This window comes from Tursiops truncatus, chromosome 8 (genome assembly GCF_011762595.2).
Source record: "Tursiops truncatus isolate mTurTru1 chromosome 8, mTurTru1.mat.Y, whole genome shotgun sequence".
In the NCBI taxonomy this organism is placed as follows: Eukaryota; Metazoa; Chordata; class Mammalia; order Artiodactyla; family Delphinidae; genus Tursiops; species Tursiops truncatus.
This window is the reverse complement of record NC_047041.1, coordinates 92,612,367-92,632,102: the sequence shown is the minus strand read 5'-3', so window position 1 is coordinate 92,632,102 and position 19,736 is coordinate 92,612,367. Positions and strand designations below refer to the sequence as shown.

At 45.5% G+C, this 19,736-nt stretch overlaps 1 protein-coding gene across 8 annotated transcripts in view; it reads right to left on the bottom strand.

Moving 5' to 3' along the window:
• The window catches only part of ACCS (1-aminocyclopropane-1-carboxylate synthase homolog (inactive)), a 35,382-nt gene that overhangs the window by 1,680 nt on the left and 13,966 nt on the right, over positions 1 to 19,736 (bottom strand). For 5 of the 8 annotated variants that reach the window (XM_033860497.2, XM_033860496.2, XM_033860498.1 and 2 more), the window contains 6 exons: positions 19,212 to 19,257; positions 18,955 to 19,096; positions 17,201 to 17,343; positions 16,941 to 17,094; positions 16,706 to 16,799; positions 14,844 to 16,359 (listed from right to left, as the gene is read on the bottom strand). In XM_033860497.2, the coding sequence (XP_033716388.1) occupies positions 16,732 to 16,799; positions 16,941 to 17,094; positions 17,201 to 17,343; positions 18,955 to 19,096; positions 19,212 to 19,257 (553 nt within the window). In that variant the 3' untranslated portion in view covers positions 14,844 to 16,359; positions 16,706 to 16,731. Of the gene's footprint in view, positions 1 to 14,843; positions 16,360 to 16,705; positions 16,800 to 16,940; positions 17,095 to 17,200; positions 17,344 to 18,954; positions 19,097 to 19,211; positions 19,258 to 19,736 lie in introns of those variants that run through there. The other 3 variants (XM_033860494.2, XM_033860493.2, XM_033860492.1) reach the window with 2 other exon arrangements.

Sequence of the window (19,736 nt, the reverse complement as noted above, 5' to 3'; positions counted from 1 at the left end):
GCAATCATTATCAGCTTTTTGGGTAAAATGTGCTGAATGGTCATGAATGATTTCAACTTGTATCTCTCTGAAACCATGATCTGGAACATATCAAGAAACGTGCTTGTGGGCTTCCCTGGTGGCGCACTGGTTGAGAGTCCGCCTGCCGATGCAGGGGACACGGGTTCGTGCCCCGGTCCAGGAAGATCCCACATGCCGCGGAGCGGCTGGGCCCGTGAGCCATGGCCACTGAGCCTGCGCGTCCGGAGGCTGTGCTCCGCAATGGGAGAGGCTACAACAGTAAGAGGCCCGCGTACCACCAAAAAAAAAAAAAAAAAAAGAAATGTGCTTGTCATGGACTAATATATGAAAGTTCATACATTTTAAGCTTAAAGATTATCATCTTTGGGGTATATACATTAGCCATTCAATATATACTAATGGATTCCATGCCAGAAATGCAGGCACAAGAGCTATTTCACTTTTTCTGTCATTCTAACGATGAACAGGATGTTCCTAGCCTGCCCCCAACCCCTACTTACCACCAGGCCCACCCTATCGTTTTCCTTCTCTCCATGTATCTCTCCTGGAGCTAGAAAAGAGGTCCTGGGACAAATGCACGCAAGGAGCTGCACTCTCCATATACCACATGCCAGAACTGCCCAACAGGCTCTCAAGGTGTGTCTATATCCTGAATCAGTGGTTCTCAAACACCCAAATGATAAGAAGCACACAGGGAGAGCTTGTTAAAACACAGAGTCCTTAGCCCCAGCACTGGAGGGTTGTATTAGTAGGTCTAAAATAAGGTCAAAGAATCTACCGATTTAGCAAGCCCCTTGCATGTTTATTTTATGCAGCTAGGTTTGAAATCTTCACTAATGTTAGACAAACTACTATTTAACATAGTAGCTTTTTTCTTTTTAAATGTATTTTATTTATTTATTTTTGGCTGTGTTGGGTCTTTGTTGCTGCATGCGGACTTTATCTAGTTGCGGCGAGCAGTGGCTATTCTTCATTGCAGTGCGGTGGCTTCTCTTGTTGCGGAGCACGGGCTCTAGGCGTGTGGGCTTCACTAGTGTGGCACACAGGCTCAGTAGTTGTGGCGCACGGGCTTAGCTGCTCCACAGCATGTGCCATCTTCCCAGACCAGGGCTCGAACCTGTGTCCCCTGCACTGGCAGGCGGGCTCTTAACCACTGCGACACCAGGGCACAGTAGCTTTTAAAACTTTTTTTAAACTAAAACCTATAAGACAACATTTTATATTATGACCCAATACAGACATAGATGTGTATGTATAATATCTGAAATAAAACAAATATTTCACAAAACACTATTTTCACAAAACAATGTTTAACCTTAGTACATAGTATTAGCCACAGAACATGTGATGAACACTGTGTTCTTCTATTATCCTATTGCTTCTTAAAAATACTGGCCATAACCTACTAGAGCAATAATCCACCAAGGTAGTATCCACATATGACCTTTACAATTTTCATGAGGTCCAGATTATAAAAAAAGACATTACCACAACAAAATAAATCCAAAGATAATAGAAGGAATTAAGTAATAAATAAAAGCACAGAAATTAATTAATTAAAACCCAAATAGGATCAACAAAGCTAAACCTTTTTTTAAAAAGACTAAAGAAATTGACATTTGGGCTTCCCTGGTGGCGCAGTGGTTGAGAATCTGCCTGCCAATGCAGGGGACACGGGTTTGAGTCCTGGTCTGGGAGGATCCCACATGCCGCGGAGCAACTAGGCCCGTGAGCCACAACTACTGAGCCTACGCGTCTGGAGCCTGTGCTCCGCAACAAGAGAGGCCACGATAGTGAGAGGCCCGCGCACCGCGATGAAGAGTGGCCCCCGCTTGCCACAACTAGAGAAAGCCCTTGCACAGAAACGAAGACCCAACACAGCAAAAAATAAATAAATAAATAAACTCCTACCCCCAACATCTTCTTTAAAAAAAAAAAAAGAAAGAAATTGACATTTGACATAATTCTGGTAAGATTAATCAAGATAAAGAGAAAATAAAGCACAAATAAATACTAGAATGAAAAGGGGCCCATAACTCTAAATACTGCATGTATTTAAAAGATGAGATGGTATCAATGAACTTATACCAAAATATTTGAAAATTTAAATGAAATGGAGATTCTTTAAAAATATACCTTATTAAAACAGTCTCAAGGAGAAACAGCAAACCTGGAAAGCTCTATAACATTGAAGAAACTGAATCAAAAGTTTAAAAAATCTTCCTATAAAGAAAATTCCAGATCCAAAAGATTTTCCAAGTTCTACCAAACAGTCAAGAAACAATAATTCCAGTTTTACACAAAGTTTGGAAGAAAGAAGAAACATTTCCTGACCTACTTTAGGAGGCTAGTATAACACTAATACCAAAAATCTTAGACCAGTGATTCTCAAAATACAGTCTGGGGGCTCCAGGGGGTCCCCAAGACCCTTTCAAAGGATCTGAACTATTTTTATAATAACACTGACATTATTTTTTCACCTTCCATTTGCCAGAGGCTACATGATGTGTGATAATGCAAAGACTGAAGGCAGAAGTAGACACAAAAATCCAGCTGTCAAGTTCTTCCAAACATAATGAAATATATCAACTCACAGATTCAAAATGCTCAACTCCAAGTAAAATATATACAAAAAAAACCAAAAACAAGACAAAAACCAACTAGATATGTCAAAGTAAAACCACTAAAAAGAAAGCCAAAGAAAAATATTAAAAGCAGCCAGAGGGGAGGAAATCTATTCAAGGCAGATTAAAAGAGCTATACGTAACAGGCAAAACTGTAAGATATTTAGAACACAAAAGAGAATATCTGTGAATTCCAGGCAGAGAATGATGTCCAAAATGAAATGCAAAAAATGCAAATCACAAAAAGATAAAATAATAAATTCAGTGTTACAATTAAGAATTTTTATTCATCAAAAGACATCATAAGGAAGTAAAAAGACAGGCTATAAACTAGAAGATATTTGCAATACAGGTAACCAATAAGGACTAACTAGCAACAAGAATAAAGAGCTCCTACAAAGTAATAAGAAACAAACAAAAAAGCCAAAACAAACAAACAACAGAAAACTAAAGACTTAAACAAGAATGTCACAGAAGAGGCCACAAAATGGCACATGAACATCTGAAAAGATGTTTAGTCTAATTAATGGACAGGAAAGGTATGGTAATTAAACAGCAAGACATCTCTACCCACCAGCATGGCAGAATGTCAGCATCAAACACCACCAAGTGCTGGTGGTGACCTGGAGCCACAGGAACTCCAAGAGTAGGAGCGTGACCTGGCTCCACAGTCCCAAGGGGGCATCAGGAGGGCTGGAAAGAAGAGAGGCTGACACCCACTATGTGAGAGTCCTAGGCATCACACTTTGCTTCCCACCTGTCACAGTTTGAGTCCCCCCCATCATTAACCCCCCAAAAAGAACCAGAGACGAGGATGGGGGTGCAGGCAGTTTTACTTGGGAGCTAGAGAACAGAGCAAGAAGAGAGACAGGGAACCAGGGAAAGCCAGTAGGAGTGTGTTATCAAGCTGGGTAACAGGGGCTCTTTAGAACCCTCTGAAGAACCATGCAAACTACACCATGTCCCTCAGAAGGAGGAGAGGCCAGGTCATTTATCTGCAAACTCCTATCCACCATTGCTTGCAGGTTGCCTGGTATTATTATCAGCTCTGACCCTGTACTTAACAGCCCTCAGAAGGTCTGGATATTCTCCTTTCCTTGATGTACCACAAGTCTGATAAAGACCTACAGTTCCCTTGAGGAAGGACTCGGGAAACATCTGTCTATACTTTCAGGGATGTTGCAAAGTTCTTCTCCAAAGAGATCCAGCCTCCCCCTCAATCCACGGGATACAGGTCTGAGAGATGGCTCACATCTGAAAACTAGGTGATAGTGATTCTTCCACTGCAGCAGCTGACATCAGCCTTCTACTTGTCATCTGTTGATTTTTTTTTTCTGGTTATACAGTGAAACAATACCCTAGTTGGCTGCCCATCTATACCCTCTATAGGAATGCCAGGCTCTCTTAGCATCACAGTGGGTCCAGACACACTGGTTTCGAGTCAAGCCTCACTGCTTATTATGGATATTGTGTCTGCCTTGCCTCTGATGGTTAGTGCCACCACCTGGCTTCTGCCATTTCAGAATCCTATCATCCTCATTGATACTTGGGAACCCAGCTCCATAGTCAAATCTCATAAGGTCAAACCTGGCCTATAGAGGAGAATCAACGCTGAGCTTCTCAAACGTGCTGGTCCCCTCCCTGCGGTTCCACATTACCAGAGGGAAGGGAGAACGCCCTCCTGGGAGCATGGGCAGGAAATGCACCTCTGGCCTCAAGTAATAAATCTATTTCAAATCTCCACCTCCCTGAACCTCTGACCCCCACCTTAATATTCTGCCAACACAGCTCTGGCACCTTTACCTCATTTACTCCAGACTAGGGTTTCTCAAGCTCAGAACTAGTGACATTTTGGGCCAAACGATTCTTTTCTGTGGGGAGCTGTTCTGTACAATGCAGAACGTTTAGTAGCATCCCTGGTCTCTAACCAAGAGAAGCCAGAAGCAACCCCTAGTTGTGACAACTAAAAATACACCCAGATATTGCCAAATACCCCCTGGGGAGGCAAACTGGCCCTCAGTTGAGAACCAACGCTATGACAGTCATATCCAAGGTTCCAGGAGCCTGCCCAGCAGCACATCAGGACCAGCTTGTCCCTGCAAGGCCACGAAACCCTGAATCAGGAGAGAATCCTCCCAAGAGTCACTCCCACTTGGCTTCACAGTCCACCGCTACCCCACTTTTGGTCTGACACCCTCAAGATTCATTCCCGTGTGTCCCTCCAGTTCCTGCTGGTCCACACGAGCCAGGTCCTACAGCTCTTCCAGTACAACAGCTATCACCCCAGCAGCAGGGGCTGTACGTCCCCACTTAGGCAGTGCTGAGATCTGAGGGCAGGGATGGGCAATGTTGACGAGGAGAAGCACTACCTTGCAAAGTATCCACCTCCAGGGAAGGCTCTGCATAGTGTCAGGTAAGGAGCGCTTCTTCTCAGCAATGGCGAGAGAGACTTCTGCTGGCCCAGAGGATCTAGGAAATCTGGGAGTTCAGTCCTCAGCGCCTCCACCCCAAATCTCCATCCTAAGACTCACGGTCCCACTTCTTCCCCATCATGGCCCTGACTTCAGCAGAAGCAGCCTGTCAAGGCCGTGCTCTCAGCTTCCTTTGCAGTTCAGCCATAATTACGATGAAATTCTGGGCCTGATTTTCAACACAGTCTGCCCTCCAGCTGCAGGAAACGCTGCCATGGAGTTCTATCTTTCACAATGCGTCCCGAGTTGATATCTGGCTGATCTGAACCTGATCGCACCTAAGGCCTCTAAGGGGATAACAAGAGCCAACCAATTCCACCAGCGTCATCATGACCGCGGTCCACACACTGCTCGAGCGCTAGAGTTCCTGTGCCAGCCAATGCTTTCCTTTCTACCTGAACCTCATCCCAACCCTCCACCGGTCAGCCTGACTACTCAGTGACGCTAGAGGGCACCAGGGGTTATCAACGCCTCACCTACCCCCAGCAAAGGGGTCCTGGTTGCCACCTGAGGGTGAGCGATTCCAGTCTCACAACACTATTCTCAGGACCTGCTTTCTAGAGCCACTTCCAGTACCAACCGCCTTAGTTTATGTTCTGCCAAACTAAAAATGGCTTGGGTGCAAGCAGCTTGCAGAAGACGAATCCAGAAAGCCAGAGGGAGGGAGTAAGGAGAGGAGTTGGAGAAGAACGGAAAGCCACGAGGGTGCATTACCGTGCTGGCTGCCATACTGAGCTGGGCAGATGGGGCTCAACCCTTCTAGGGTCCCTCCGAAAAATGCACCTGAGAACTGTCCCTTTCAAGGACATTCATCCGCGAAGCCTATCCATCCCGCGCCTCCCCCACCCCCACCCCCCACCTGAGGGCTGTTCCCAGGGATATAAACTCACATTTCTGAGGTTTGCCTACACTGGCTAAGTGAGCGTCCACAGGTCTGTGCTGAACAGCTGAGAGAGATGGCGAGCACTTGAGGTGGAGTAAAAACTCTTAGTAAAAAAAGAAATGAGGGGAAAAGCCTTAAGTGAACAAGAAACCAGCCCCTAACTAAGTCGAGCTTCAGAGACCGAGAACTCTCGGTGAACATCCTTGTACCTTTCACAGGCTTCATTACAGCACTTGCCAGACTGTAGTAATTGGTTATGTAATTGCAAGTCTCTCTTCTACTGGTCATTTTCTTGTAATCAGAGTTTTTCATCTCTGCTCAGTATTCCCAGCATCTAATATCATGTCTAGAACACATTCCATGTAAACATAAATGTTTGTTGAATGAAGGAGTGTCTATATACTTCCCAGTTCCGTCAGCACAAACACTGTTCAAGGCCCAAGTTTTGAGTAATTATATGGTGATGAACTCTGATCATTTTCTTTCTTGAATTAGAGTTTCCAAAGGGGGGGGGGGCGGAAATAGACAGGTAATTTCACAGATGGAATTTTCTGTACCTACCCTTGACCACCCTCCTCTCCCCTAACACTGAGCTTCCCCAAGAGGACAAACCAAAAGGAATCTCCTATTAATGAATGTTTTTCCATATAATACCACAACCTGGGTCAAAATAAGAATTTCACAACAAGCCCTACAAACTGTAGCCTCCTCAAAGCACATCAAATCTGTCCCTGCAAAACACTGGAATCATCCGGCTAGATGTCAGGCACTGAATCACTGGAAAAATCTTTCAACCTCACTCTACTGTCAAGATGAGATGCATTTTCTGTTCCTGGAATTAGTTATTCCTAAATCTTGCCTGAATAACCTTTCCTTAGTGCTTCAGGCTATGTCCAATCCGCTTAGTCCAAAGTTTGCAGTCCCAAACTCTCATCTTCTTAACCTTTTTACAGAAGCCCTCACAGATGAACTCTTGGGGCCGCTGCTACCCTGGAACTTAACTCACCTGTTCCTGAAAACAAAGGAACCAAATATTAACCGAAGCAGGAAAATCTGCAATTCACTGCCTTACCTGATAGGATCCTTTACAATTAAAGTTATGTTATAGTGAACCACCCCTAAAAATGATTCCAAATTTAAAAAACAAAAACCTGTGCCCCTTTGTGGGAATTATACTATAATTAACACAGTGCATATAACTAAGGAACTACTGACAATAACTAAACTTTACTGCAGACCCACTACATGCCAGGATCTGTTTTAAGCATTCTGCGTTAACCTAATCTTCCTAACAATCTATGATTATCCTCATTTTACAGACAGGGAAAGTAACAAGGAAGGCTAAGCAATTTGCCCAATGTCACACAACTAGAAAATGCCAATGCTAGGATCTGGAGAATGGCAGCCTGGCTCCGGAGCCTGCACTCTCTAACCCCCATGTGAAGCTGCCTCCCCTAATTACCCTTAAAAGCCTGAATTAGATACACCTTTTTCAGTCCTCAATTAACCAGCATAATTTGACAGACGCAAATCTATCCATTTACACCAGCATTTGCAACCAGATGGCTTAAGTCAGCGGCAGTGAGGAGTGATAGAAATTGAGTCATGTATTTTATTACTGTAAATAGCCTTTGAGCTCTGAAATTTACAAACTAAGTCCAGTTTAAGTCCTCAGGGCACTCAATTAACTTAGAAGAAGAATTTAAATTTCTATTTCAAGACATCTTCAGACAGATAAATCAAGGACCCTTCTAGATTAGCACTTTCCAATAAGTTACACCAAATAATTTTAACCTCAAAACTGTATACATAGATCTGGTTCCCGCCGCCAGTAAGTAAAACTCCAAGTGCCTCTGAGCTTCAAGTAGATGCCTAGAGCCCGGACACCGCTGGCCACCCTCCTCACCAGAGCATCCGGTCCTGCCCAGGGCATCTGGTACCGCACGGGACGCCACTGGCCAAGGCAGAACCCAGAGCTGAAAAATCCCAGTGGGAGAAAGCAGATCCCTGTGGCTCGCGGGAAGGAGCTGGCAGCAGAGAGAGGTCACGGCAGAGGGTGAGGCCTTCGGAAAAGGAAGCCACAGGATCCCGGGAAAAAGGAAAGGTGCGGACGGGGAACAGAAGTGGGCAAGGAAACAGGTGGGAAACCAAACTGCTAGGCGGGTCGGGTGACGAAGGAGAAGGCGGGGAGGAAATCAAAGCGCACCCAAAGCGGGAATTCACAGGGAGTGGCGCCGGCCTCTTGCAGCCCTCGGACCTCCGCGCGGTCCGCGCTTCCCCGGCGATTCGGCCCCGACTCCGCCGCGGCCCGGGGAGGCCCGAGCCCTCACCGGGGGCCCGCCCGGCCCTTCCGCGCCGCGCTTACCTCGGCCACGGTTGCCTCCTGCTCGGCCCCGCGCTCGGTCACCGGCTCATGCCGCGGGGCACTGGCCACAGCCGCCTGGGTGGGATCGCACGAAGCTGCTGGTCGCCGCTGCCTGCGCCGGGTCTGCGGTAGCTAGCGGGGAGCACGGGGCCGGCTGCGCTCGGCGGCCTGACACCCAGCGCACTGCGCATGCGCGAGCGGCCCCTACCCGCGCCCCCTGCTGGACAGGAGGAGTCAAGGCACCGCTTAGGGTTTCTCCCAGATAGGCGGGCGAAACTCAGGCTCCACAGAGAAATCCATAGACACGCAGCCTCGTTCGTAATTAAAGAAATTAATTAAAGTTAAGCCCCATGCTTAACTTACAAAACTGTTTATAAAACTGACAAAAATGTAAACGTTTTAGTATAATCGGTATTCATGCGCGTGCAACATTCCTGAAAGGGAATTTGGCAGGTATCCATTAAACGTAAAATGCAGGTAACTTTCCCCAACAATCCCTCTGTATGGAGTTTACCCTATGGATACTCTCAACGACGTTTATCAAAAATATTCATTACAGTACTGTTTCTAATAATAGCGAAAACCCGGACACAACCAAAATAAACTGGAAAATTTGATATTAATCAAAATAAATTATTAGAATGTAATAATGAGAGAATGAATATGTATGTTGGTATGGAAAAATGTCAAAGACATGTTAATATGAAAACATGGTTTAAAACAGTAGACGAGTATGAACCTTTTTATGTAATAAAATGTACATATATATGTATGCAGAAACAAGACAAAATATATATGTAGATGCTTAGATTCAAGCACTTATATATAACATGTTTTCTGGAAATAATTCAAGAAGCAATAAACAGTTTTAGAGGGATTAATTGTGGAGGTAGAAATGGGGGAGAAAAACTTTCATTTTCATTTTGTTTCTGTATTATTTACATGATCTAGCCTCCTACATGCACAGCAAAACCCCTGTCATAAGACAGTACGTGGAGTCTAAAAAATTCAATCAAAATGCAGAGTGATGTTATTGAGAAGTTAATGAAATGACCCCACTGAGCCTATGCAGTTTACAGACAACGGCTGCAGAATCCAAATCCATCTGGGCTCAGCTGTACCTCAGCACCATCTGGTGGAAGCTGTCACTTAGAACTTAAATATTCATAGGGATGATTCTGAGTCTAGAGACCCACTGGGGCTTCCAGCAGCAACAGTGATTCCAAGAATATTCTTGTGAGTTAATGCCTGCTTAACAAAGATCCAGAGAGATTGGGATGAGACCATTCTGGAGACAGGAAAACACATTCTGCTTCCCCACATCTAAGAGAGCATTTGCTCTGCTCTTCAAATCCACACCCCCCCAAAAAAAATGATAAGAAATTTTAGCACACATACACCACATTTGAGAAACGGATAAGTGGAAAGCATTTTCACTTTCTTCTTTGTCTTTCTCTGTAAACATTTTAAATGAATTATTTTTTCATTAAATGAGGACTTTCTGTGTTAAAGACCCGTGTTAGGCATAGCCCTTGAAGAACCTGCCTATCTTACTCACTTTTTATAACCCTAAACATGCATAGTGCCTGGCACATAGGAAGTGCTCAATGAGTAGTTTTTGAATGAATAAAGGGTGCCCAGACGCTGGGAGGAGCTCAATAGAAAGAAAACAAATGCACAAGTAAGATTCACCAAAGCAGAGGATGGAGAGTGGCATAGGAAAATGTACACAAAATGCTACAGCAGGGGTCCCCAACCCCCAGGCCGGTACTGGTTGCCACCAGTCGGTAGAAAAACTGTCTTCCACAAAACCGGTCCCTGGTGCCAAAAAGGTTGGGGACCACTGTGCTACAGGGTTCAAGAGAGAAAGCGATCACATCCAACTGGAAAGATGTAGGAAGACCTCACGCAAGAGTTGACACATTTGCTGGTCCTGGAGGACAGTTAGGATTTTGACAAATAGAGGACAAAGAGGGCATTCCCTCAGAGAAAAAAAAGCATGAGCAAAGGCACAGATGTGAGAAAGAAGGAGAAGCAGTCAGAAAGAGCAAGTGTCTTTTAAACCAGCATGGTTCAAACGGTGGGGCTACATTTCTAGGGGTAGAAACCATGCAAGGAATTGGAGGTGAGAAAGTATAGAAGCTGTGATATTAGAAGTTACGTGATGCTAAAGCAGCTGAGAGCGACTGCAGAGAAGAATGAGAAAGAAAACTGTGGGCCAGGACCTGAAGTCTCAGAAGGTAGAAAAGTACTTGTGGTCGGTGGTTAGAAGAGAGACTGTAGAAAGACATTTCATTACTTGCTCTGAAGGTACAGGAGAAAGCAAAGACCATGCAGAGTCCCGCGTACCCAGTGAGCCAGGAGAAGTGCAAGCGAGCGTTAAAAAGCGTGTGGTTTTCAAGGAAAGTGGCATCATCAGCCACTTTTTGTTTTTTTGTTTGTTTGTTTTGCGGTACACGGGCCTCTCACTGTTGTGGCCTCTCCCCTTGCGGAGCACAGGCTCCGGACACGCAGGCTCAGCGGCCATGGCTCACGGGCCCAGCCGCTCCGCGGCATGTGGGATCCTCCCAGACCGGGGCACGAACCCGTGTCCCCTGCATCGGCAGGCGGACTCTCAACCACTGCGCCACCAGGGAAGCCCCATCAGCCACTTTTTTGAAAGAGAGTTTACAATGAAGAGCAATTGCTAGTGTGGAGATGAATGCCAGCTTTACCACTTCCTTTACACGATAGCAGTCTGTAAGTATGGAGAAAGGTACATTCCCCAAGAAAAAAGACTCCGTGAAAGAATTGTTCTGTGGTATTTCACGTTGGGTCAGCTTATACGACACTGGCAGGCAGCCTGGGTGGACCAGAAAACACCTATCAACACCAGAGCAAATATAATGAACACTCTCTCAAATGGATACTGAGCTCACAAAAGAAGTAAAGAAAATATACAAGGAGCCAAAAATGAAGGTGAAGTGAGAAAATTGAGTGTTGAAGGTACAGTTTGGGCATACAAGATGGGAAGATGTGGAGAAAACCATGTAAAGCTAGGCTATTGAGATGGACGGCTGGAAAAATGTGCTTAACTTCAGTAACAAACCAAAAAAAAAACTTGTCTGTCTTGTCCAGAGAATGGGAAAAGAAGAGTCTCTGCTGAGAAGCTTTAATTTCAAGCTTCACAACAAGGTGGGATTTGAATGGATACTGCCAGCATGGTCCAGGAAGTTCCCCACCTAAAGAGTAACTTGAAGCAAAGGAAACATAAATCCCCTCTGGAGGGTCATGCCCTCAAGGCAAGCTGCCCAGGATTCTGACAAACATAAACTCACAATCTGGAATTACAAAGCGCATGAAGAATAAACCAGTCAGCAGAAACTACAAACAGCAGAAATCTAACCTGCAGAAACTACAGATAACCGGATAATGAGAAATAGATATAAAATAAGTAAGTTTATGGTGCTCAAAGACTTACAGTTCCAAAAGATGGAACTGTAAATATTAGAAAGAAACAAGATGGTTTTTTTCCCCAAAGACGGAAGAGATTGAAAAAGTACTAAGTATAAAAATTGAGATTAAAAATTCAATGCATAAGTTAAAAACCACAGATTAGATACAATTAATACACTGAGATATAGATCTGAATAAATTACCCAGAATGCAGATTCAAGAAAAAACAAGGAGATGGAATATAGGACAGGGAGGTTGAAAGAGAGGGAGAATAAAGGAAGAAAACCCAGGATGTATCCAGAAACAGGGAACAGAGAGAATGCAGTAGAAGCAGTTTCCAAGGGTACAGTCGCTAAGAATCTTCCATTATTGGACAGAGATGATCACCTGTAATGGATGGACAATAAGACTAACAGTGGGCTTCTCAACAAAAACAAAAAACAGAAGTCATAAGATACTGGTAAAAGTGCCGAAAGAAGCTAGCAGTCAATTTCAGTTGTAGACCTAGTGAAACCATCCTCCAAGAATACGAAAGAAACACATTTTCAGACAAACACTGATAGAAAGAATTTACCATCAGTAAACCCTAACAGAATTTCTTAAGAGATGTATTTCAGGAAAAAGAATATTAAAACCAGAAGAAAGTACTGAGATGAAGTAAAGAAGTAATGAAATGGATACACTCATAGGTAAATCAAAACAAATACTGGCTGTATAAAACTATAAAAATAAAAACAACAAATTTGGAGATTAAAAACTAGGCATCACCCCCATGTTCACTGCGGCATTATTCACACTAGTCAAGATATGGAAACAACCTAAGTCTCTATAGACAGATGAATGGAATATTATTCAGCCACGAAAAGAAGGGAATCCTGCCATTTGTGACAACATGGGTGGACCTCGAGGGCATTCTGCTAAGTGAAATACAAACACCATATGATCTTTCTTATATGTGGAATCTAAAAAACAAAACAAACACACAAAAAACCTGGCTTATAGACACAGAGAAGAGAACGGTAGTTGCCAGAGGTGGAAGAAATGGGTGAAGGGGGTGAAAGGTAAAAAGAAACAAACAAAAAAAAAAATGGAAAGAATTTTGCAGCAAATACCCATATATCTACTGTTTATATTATGCAATTAATATTTTACAGTATTGTCACATGTCTGTCTATCCATTTGCTGATCCATCATTTTTTTTGCTACATTTCAAAATAAGTTGCAGATATCAGCAGTTACATCTGAATGTTTTATTGAATGCATATCATTAACTAGAGATCAATATTTTGCAGTTCCTTTTTTCTTATGAGATAAAATGTATGTACAGTAAGATGTACATATTTTGTACTTTTTCTTTAAATTAGGGAATAACAGTAGCTTTGGCAGGTGAGGGGGAAAAGTAATGGCAGAAAAAAGGAGCAAAAAATAATGATTTTCCCTTTATACAAAAATTATAGGTCCCATATACTCATATAAACACCTAAAGAAAAGAAATTAACAAATTAGAAAACAAAAATACAATAGAATTAACAAAAGTAATAGTTCATTGTGAAAAACTAGTAAAATTGATAAAACCAGTACAAGACTGTTCACGACAAAAACAAAAGTAGAGAGAGCAAAAGTTACGACTATTAGGAGTGAAAAGGGGATATTACCACACAGAGAGAAAAGAATGTAGTACTGATACATGTAAATGTAAATAATGAACCCTAAAACATGAAGCTGAGCAAAATAACCCAGACACAAAGGTGAACAGCTATATGAGCCCTTGGGAAACTTTATGCATGGAGCTAGAAATCAGAGTGGTGGCTGCCTGTAGGAGATTGGGAGACTTACATAAGAGCTTGAAGGAACTCTCTGCAGTAATAGAACTGTTCCACATCATGACGGGGATAGGATATTAGTTACACAGATGTATATACAGATGTCAAGGACATTGAATCTTACAGTTAAGATCTGCCCAATTCACTGTAGGTAAACTTTACTTCAGTTTTTAAAAATTAATTGAATGCAGTGTTTTAGCAGAAGCTCAAAAGACATGAGACCAGTACTAGACCTAGATGGTATCTGTAACTCTCCTAGGTACTTTCCCTAAATAGAATTTTTAAGTTTATTTCTTTTTTTACTGTATACAGCTTTCATGTGGTTTTAAAAACAAAAAGCATTAAAACAAACCCAGGAGAACCAAAACAGTGAAAGAAAGAGTAAAAATTCTCACTCCTGTCCTTGTTTCCCATCCTCCCAGTTTCCCTACCCCATAGGCAACTACTATTCTCAGTTTCTTTTGAACTCTTTTTCAGACTCTTTATGGGAAAACAATGCCCTAAATTTTGACTTAGGGTGATGGAGTCTAAGAAAACATGGTGTCAAACATTAAATATCCTGTTGAGAGTCTTAGAACTGTTGTTAGAAATGTTCACATCAGAACTGGAGGTTCTATTTGACCAGGTCTTCGACCAAACTGGGGTTGTCATGACTTTTCAAAGCACAATTTCCAGAGGAAGAAAAAAACAACAACAACAAAGAGGCATTAACTAAAATACTAGTCAACAATATGGCAGGAGATGAAAATAAAGGAGTGAGAGTTAAGTGTTCTAAGGTCATTTCCATGTTCAGGAGGAGAATAAAGAAAATGATAAAGTGAATGTTAATAAATGAAGAGTATCTGGCAAAATAAATACTCATTTCCAGACATACAAAGAACTCCTACAAATCTGAGGCTTAAACAAATATTTTTTAAATGAATGAAATAAAATGAAAAGGAGGCAACAGAAAAACATACTCTCTTTTCTGTGTCTGGAAGTGGTTGGTGAGGAGGTGATGTTTGGAGCTTCTGTAGCCATATTGAGACAATGAGGAAATAAGCTTGAAGGGGAAAAGCCAACCCACTAAGGATGGCAGAGTGGACAGATGAATAGAACCTGGGTTCCCCTGGATGGGCAGATGATTGAGGTAAGGCCTGCTGGCCTCTTATGGCAGGAGAGAAATGAATGCTGAGGAAGAAAGGGTGTCTATCTTGCTAATACCCTATAGGTGTCTGCTACAAGGACCATGTAACCTGGAGCTGCCTGGAAGCCATCTTGCCACCATCTGAATGGAGCATGTCTGAAAATGAAGCCACACAGAGGAAAAGAGAAGGAGAGAACACAAAACCTGATGGCTGTAGTAACTGGCAGAGCAGAAAGGTGATCAGAGAAGATGTGAGGTGGGTGTAGGATATGTCCAGTCCACGCTCCAGAAAGGGAGACATATGGAACACAGCCATTCAGCAGAGCACAAGCCAGCTCTACTCAAACCAATGAGCTCAGTTCAGATCCAGATTCCTAGTTTAGTCAGCCTCTGCTACGAAACCTGCTTGGATTCCCTCTAAGGGAGAGCTAGGAGTCATCCTTCTGAAAATTTTAAACGGAATTCATCACGTGGGTCCTTCACAGGGGACCCTCAACAACAGAGGTCTCTGGAGAGGACGTGTAGGGCCGTCAACGTGGCCATTCTGTTCTGACCTCCGGAAAAGCGGCAGGCATCCCAGTACAGCAAATCCTGGCATCAACGTATCCTGGAAGTGGGAGTAGAAACGAGTGCTACTTAGCCAACGATGTTGAAAAATAATGAAAGGTGAAACGATGACAGCATGAAGCCTGGTTCTCAGGACTGGAAAAGTCCAAGAATCCTTCGGGACTGTGGTTTGGTGGAGTGGAAAGATTGTGAATCAAACCAACCTGAACTTGAATCCTGGCCCTGCTACTTTTTAGCAATGTAACTTCAGAAACATCGTTTCATCTGTTTGAGACTCAGTTTCCTCATCTCTAAAATGAGGGCTAACATTGCCAGCTTCCCACGGTGGTTAGAGTTAGAAACGATGCATGTAAATTACCTAGCGCAGTGTCCGGCACGCACAAGGCATTCAAGAAAAGACAGGGAGGAAGGAGGAATGAGTGAAAGGCAGAAAGAGGAAGACAGATCCTAAGCCACAGAGCATGGTTTATAGAAAGTAAACGCTGATTTCACCAACGTGCTCTAAACAGAAGAACAGAGGAAGACAGCTTTTCCAAACAGGAGTGTCGGCACCCGAGAAGGGTCCTCAGCCCACAGCTTTAAGGCTGGTTCAGAAAGCTCCTTGGAGCTCTGAACTAAAGCACCCCTGGGGAAGGGGTGAGCGGCCCTTTGATGCTTAAGGTGGAAAGGCCAGCCTGGGTCAGAGCTTGTCCCCATTGCAGCCTCCGTTCAGGGCCCCATCATCTCCCAGCACAGTCACGGCTAGGTCGCTCTGGTTCCAGACCAGCAGTAAAGGCAGCTCCTTCCCAGGAAGAAGAGTATCCCGGAGATAGAGTCGCCCCTCCTGACTCCCGCCGGGGACCCGTTCACCTCGGCCCACGCGGGGGCTGGTCCCATGTCCCAGGTCTCAGGTCCCAGGTGTGCTGTAGGCCCACACATCCTATGTGCAGGGAGAGTAATCTGAACATACAGAATTAATTCCTTTCTCCTTGTAGAAATCATCACTCTTTTTTCTTTTGGGGGCAAACGCTCTCTTAACGTGTGTTGCTCCTTTGACTTGTTTCCCTGGCAACAAAGACAGAAGAATGCAGGCAGCAACAAAAGCGGGTACAGGTAGTTTGTTTTCATGTCCTGGGGGGCTGAGGGCTGTGGGGAGGAGCAGTCACGACTCCCCCTGTTCCATAAATGACTCACAGCAGAGGCTTCTAGTTTTTTTCCCGGTTTTGTTTAATAGCCGAGGAGGGGAATGGACCACGACTTAAGGCGTGTCTCGCTGCCACCGGGAGAGCAAGGAGCAGTTCTTCTTCAAGGGCAAGGCCAAGAAGGGTATCTGCCTGGCAAACGGCTTATCCACCATCAGTCTTCACAGGGGCTGCCAGGCCCTGTGGCCACAAGACAGCGACCAGCTCACCTGTGCGGACCGCTCGGCTCCTAGGTCTAGCAGGAAGGGGCGTCTTCTGCCACCTGGGATTGGCCCTCAAGCACCCGCCGGACCCTCTGCATCCCTGGGATGTGAGAAGGGGAAGTGAGGGTCAGCACGGATGCTGGGTGGGTGGGGATGAGCAAGCTCTGGCTGCTGGGGCCACAGGTGAGGCCAGAAGAGGGAGGGCAGAATGAAGGACGCAGTTAGGAGGCGGACCGCTTACCCAGGCGAAGCCGGTGGGTCTTGTCAGAGAAAACCAAGCGGAACCAGCCAGGCTCTTTGCACTCGAAGGCTTGGCCAAAGGACAGCAGCACCTTGTTATCCAAAAGGCGGCGCCAGAGCAGCATCTCCTCCTCAAAGGTGGCCGCGGGCAGGTACTGGGAGGGTGAAAGGCGCTCAGGATGCAGAATGAGACCCCCTGCCCTTGCCTGCTGGGGGCAGCTTTAACACTGCCCCCACCACCTGCATTTCCACCTGCATTACCTTCCTCAAGTCGACCCAGATGAAGAAGCCGGCCCCACGGCTCACGAAGGGGATCCCCAGGGCCCGGAGCTCTTCCGAGACATAGGTGTGAGCAGCCTTGAGCCGGGCGTGGTTTTCCGGCAGGTACACTTGGTTGATCCAGTCTGTTTGGGTGAAAGAGAAGCCAGAAGATCAACCTCGCCATCAACCCTCCGCTCTGGCCTGAGAGTCTAAATGCTGAAAAGAAAAAGGCCATGAGCTGCCAAAGCTGGGTGAGCCCCTCCTGTAGCTGGTTGATTGGGGGCAATGGGAATATTCAGTGAAAAGCACCTTAAATCCAGATCCTTGGCCCTGAGGGCTCCAGGGCCTGCATGACATTCTCAGGAGCCCAGACACAAAGTCCCTCAGGACTCAGACCCTCACCAGAGGTGTACCCACTTACATAGTGACACTTCTGAGTCACCCAGGTGGAAGCTCAGATCACAGTGTGGCCACTGACTAGGCGTGAGGCCTTGGGCAACTTCACCTCCTTGATCCCCATTGTTTTAACTGACCTTTGTTTTCAGTGTCCAGTTCGATGAATTTTAACACATGCATAGATTTGTGTAACCCCCATGACAGGCAGGATACTGAATGGTTCCCTCACCCCGAAGAACACCCTTGTGCTATCTGTTTGAAGTCACAACACCCCCTTCCCTGCAATCGCTGGTCTGTTCTCCATCACTGTAGTTTTGCCTTTTCCAGAGTGTCACGTAAGTAGAATCATACAGTAATGTAATCTTTCGGGACTGGTTTCCTTCACTCAGCACAGTGCCTCTGAGACGGGTCTGTGTCCTCATGGCTTTTACTGCCGTGTAGTATTCCAGTGTGAGGGTGAACCACAGTCTGTTTCTCCATTCATTTGTGGAAGGACATTTGGGTTGTTTCCAGGTTGGGGTGATTATGAATAAAGCAGCTATAAACATCCATGGAGAGGTTTTTGTGTGACCATAAGGGCAAATATCTAGGAGCAGGATTTCTGGGCCATTAGGTAAGTGTGTGTTGAATTTTATAATCAACTGCTCAGTCGTTTTCCAAAGTGGCTGCTCCACCTTAACATTCCCACTGGCAGTGAGAGTTCCAGCTGCTCTACATCCTCAGGAACACATGATACTATCACGATCGTTTTAAATTCAGCTATTATAGCAGGTGTGTACTACCCGGTCCTGATTTTCCTCATCTATAAAATAATGGGGAAAATGCAGAAACACCTGCTTCCTAGGATTCTGGGGAGGGACAAATGAGATTGAGAGCATCTCGCGGGGCTCAATGAATGGTGGCAATTACAGGTAACCTTTGCTGTCTAAACTCACTATCTGAACCCAGGAACAGAATAGACCTGCACAGAAAGAGACACTTCCATTGTAACAACCTTCCCTTAGTAGCTTCTGCTCTTTTTCAAGTGCTCACAGCTAATAACAATGAGTTCATATTAAGTGCCTATTATATGCCAGGTGCTATTCTAATTGAATGACAAATTACACCAACCCTACAAGACGGGTACCATTATGATCCCTGTTTTGCAGAAGAGGAAACTGAGGCTCAGGGAGGTGAAGGAATAGACCACATAGCCGGGACGTGACCGAGTAGGACATGAACGTGGTTTGGGCTCAGAGCTGGCACTCTCAAACACCACCCTAAATTCATCTCATGGGAGAAGCACCCATGACCCCTGGCCAGGCCCAGTCTGACTACAACCCTCCCCCATCCTCAGGTGGCCAGGCCCAGGCAGTCACCACGGTCCCGGAGCAGCTGTGCCATCTGATACTGGACCAAGCCACTGAGGCCGTGATAGCGGCAGAGGGAGGATACCGCAGTGGCCACGTCCTGGTTTTCTGTGTACAGCGTGCCAAAGCGGAGCCCAGACATCCCGAAGTCCTGAAGGAGAAAGGCACTGTGGGAGGCAGACATCCCTCCCAGAGGAAGCCGGTTCCACCCACCTCTCTGCCCTCTCACCTCCCCCTGACACCCCCAAGGCCAGCCAGGAACCCACCTTGCTGGTCGCCCACATCACGTGGGTCCTCTGGGGGTCAGGCAGCCTGCGGAGAGCACAGGGTGGGAACAGAGGCAACGCAGACCCGTCGGAGTTCACATGTTTGGTTGAACAAATGAGGAGACAGATGAGTCTGGTTTCATCTCTTGAATCACCAATTCCTACACATCCTTTAGAGCAGGGGTCAGCCAGCTACAGCCTGCTGCCTGTTCTTGTAAACGAACCTCTAAGGGGGCACAGCCACGCTCTCCCACCTGCGTACTGCCCATGGCTGATTTGTGTGTGTGTGTGTGGTACGCGGGCCTCTCACTGTTGTGGCCTCTCCCTTTGCGGAGCAACAGTCTCCGGACGCACAGGCTCAGCGGCCATGGCTCATGGGCACAGCCGCTCCGCGGCATGTGGGATCTTCCCAGACCGGGGCACGAACCCGTGTCCCCTGCCTCGGCAGGCAGACTCTCAACCACTGCACCACCAGGGAAGCCCCCATGCTGATTTTATGCTACAATGGCAGAGCTGAGTGAGTGA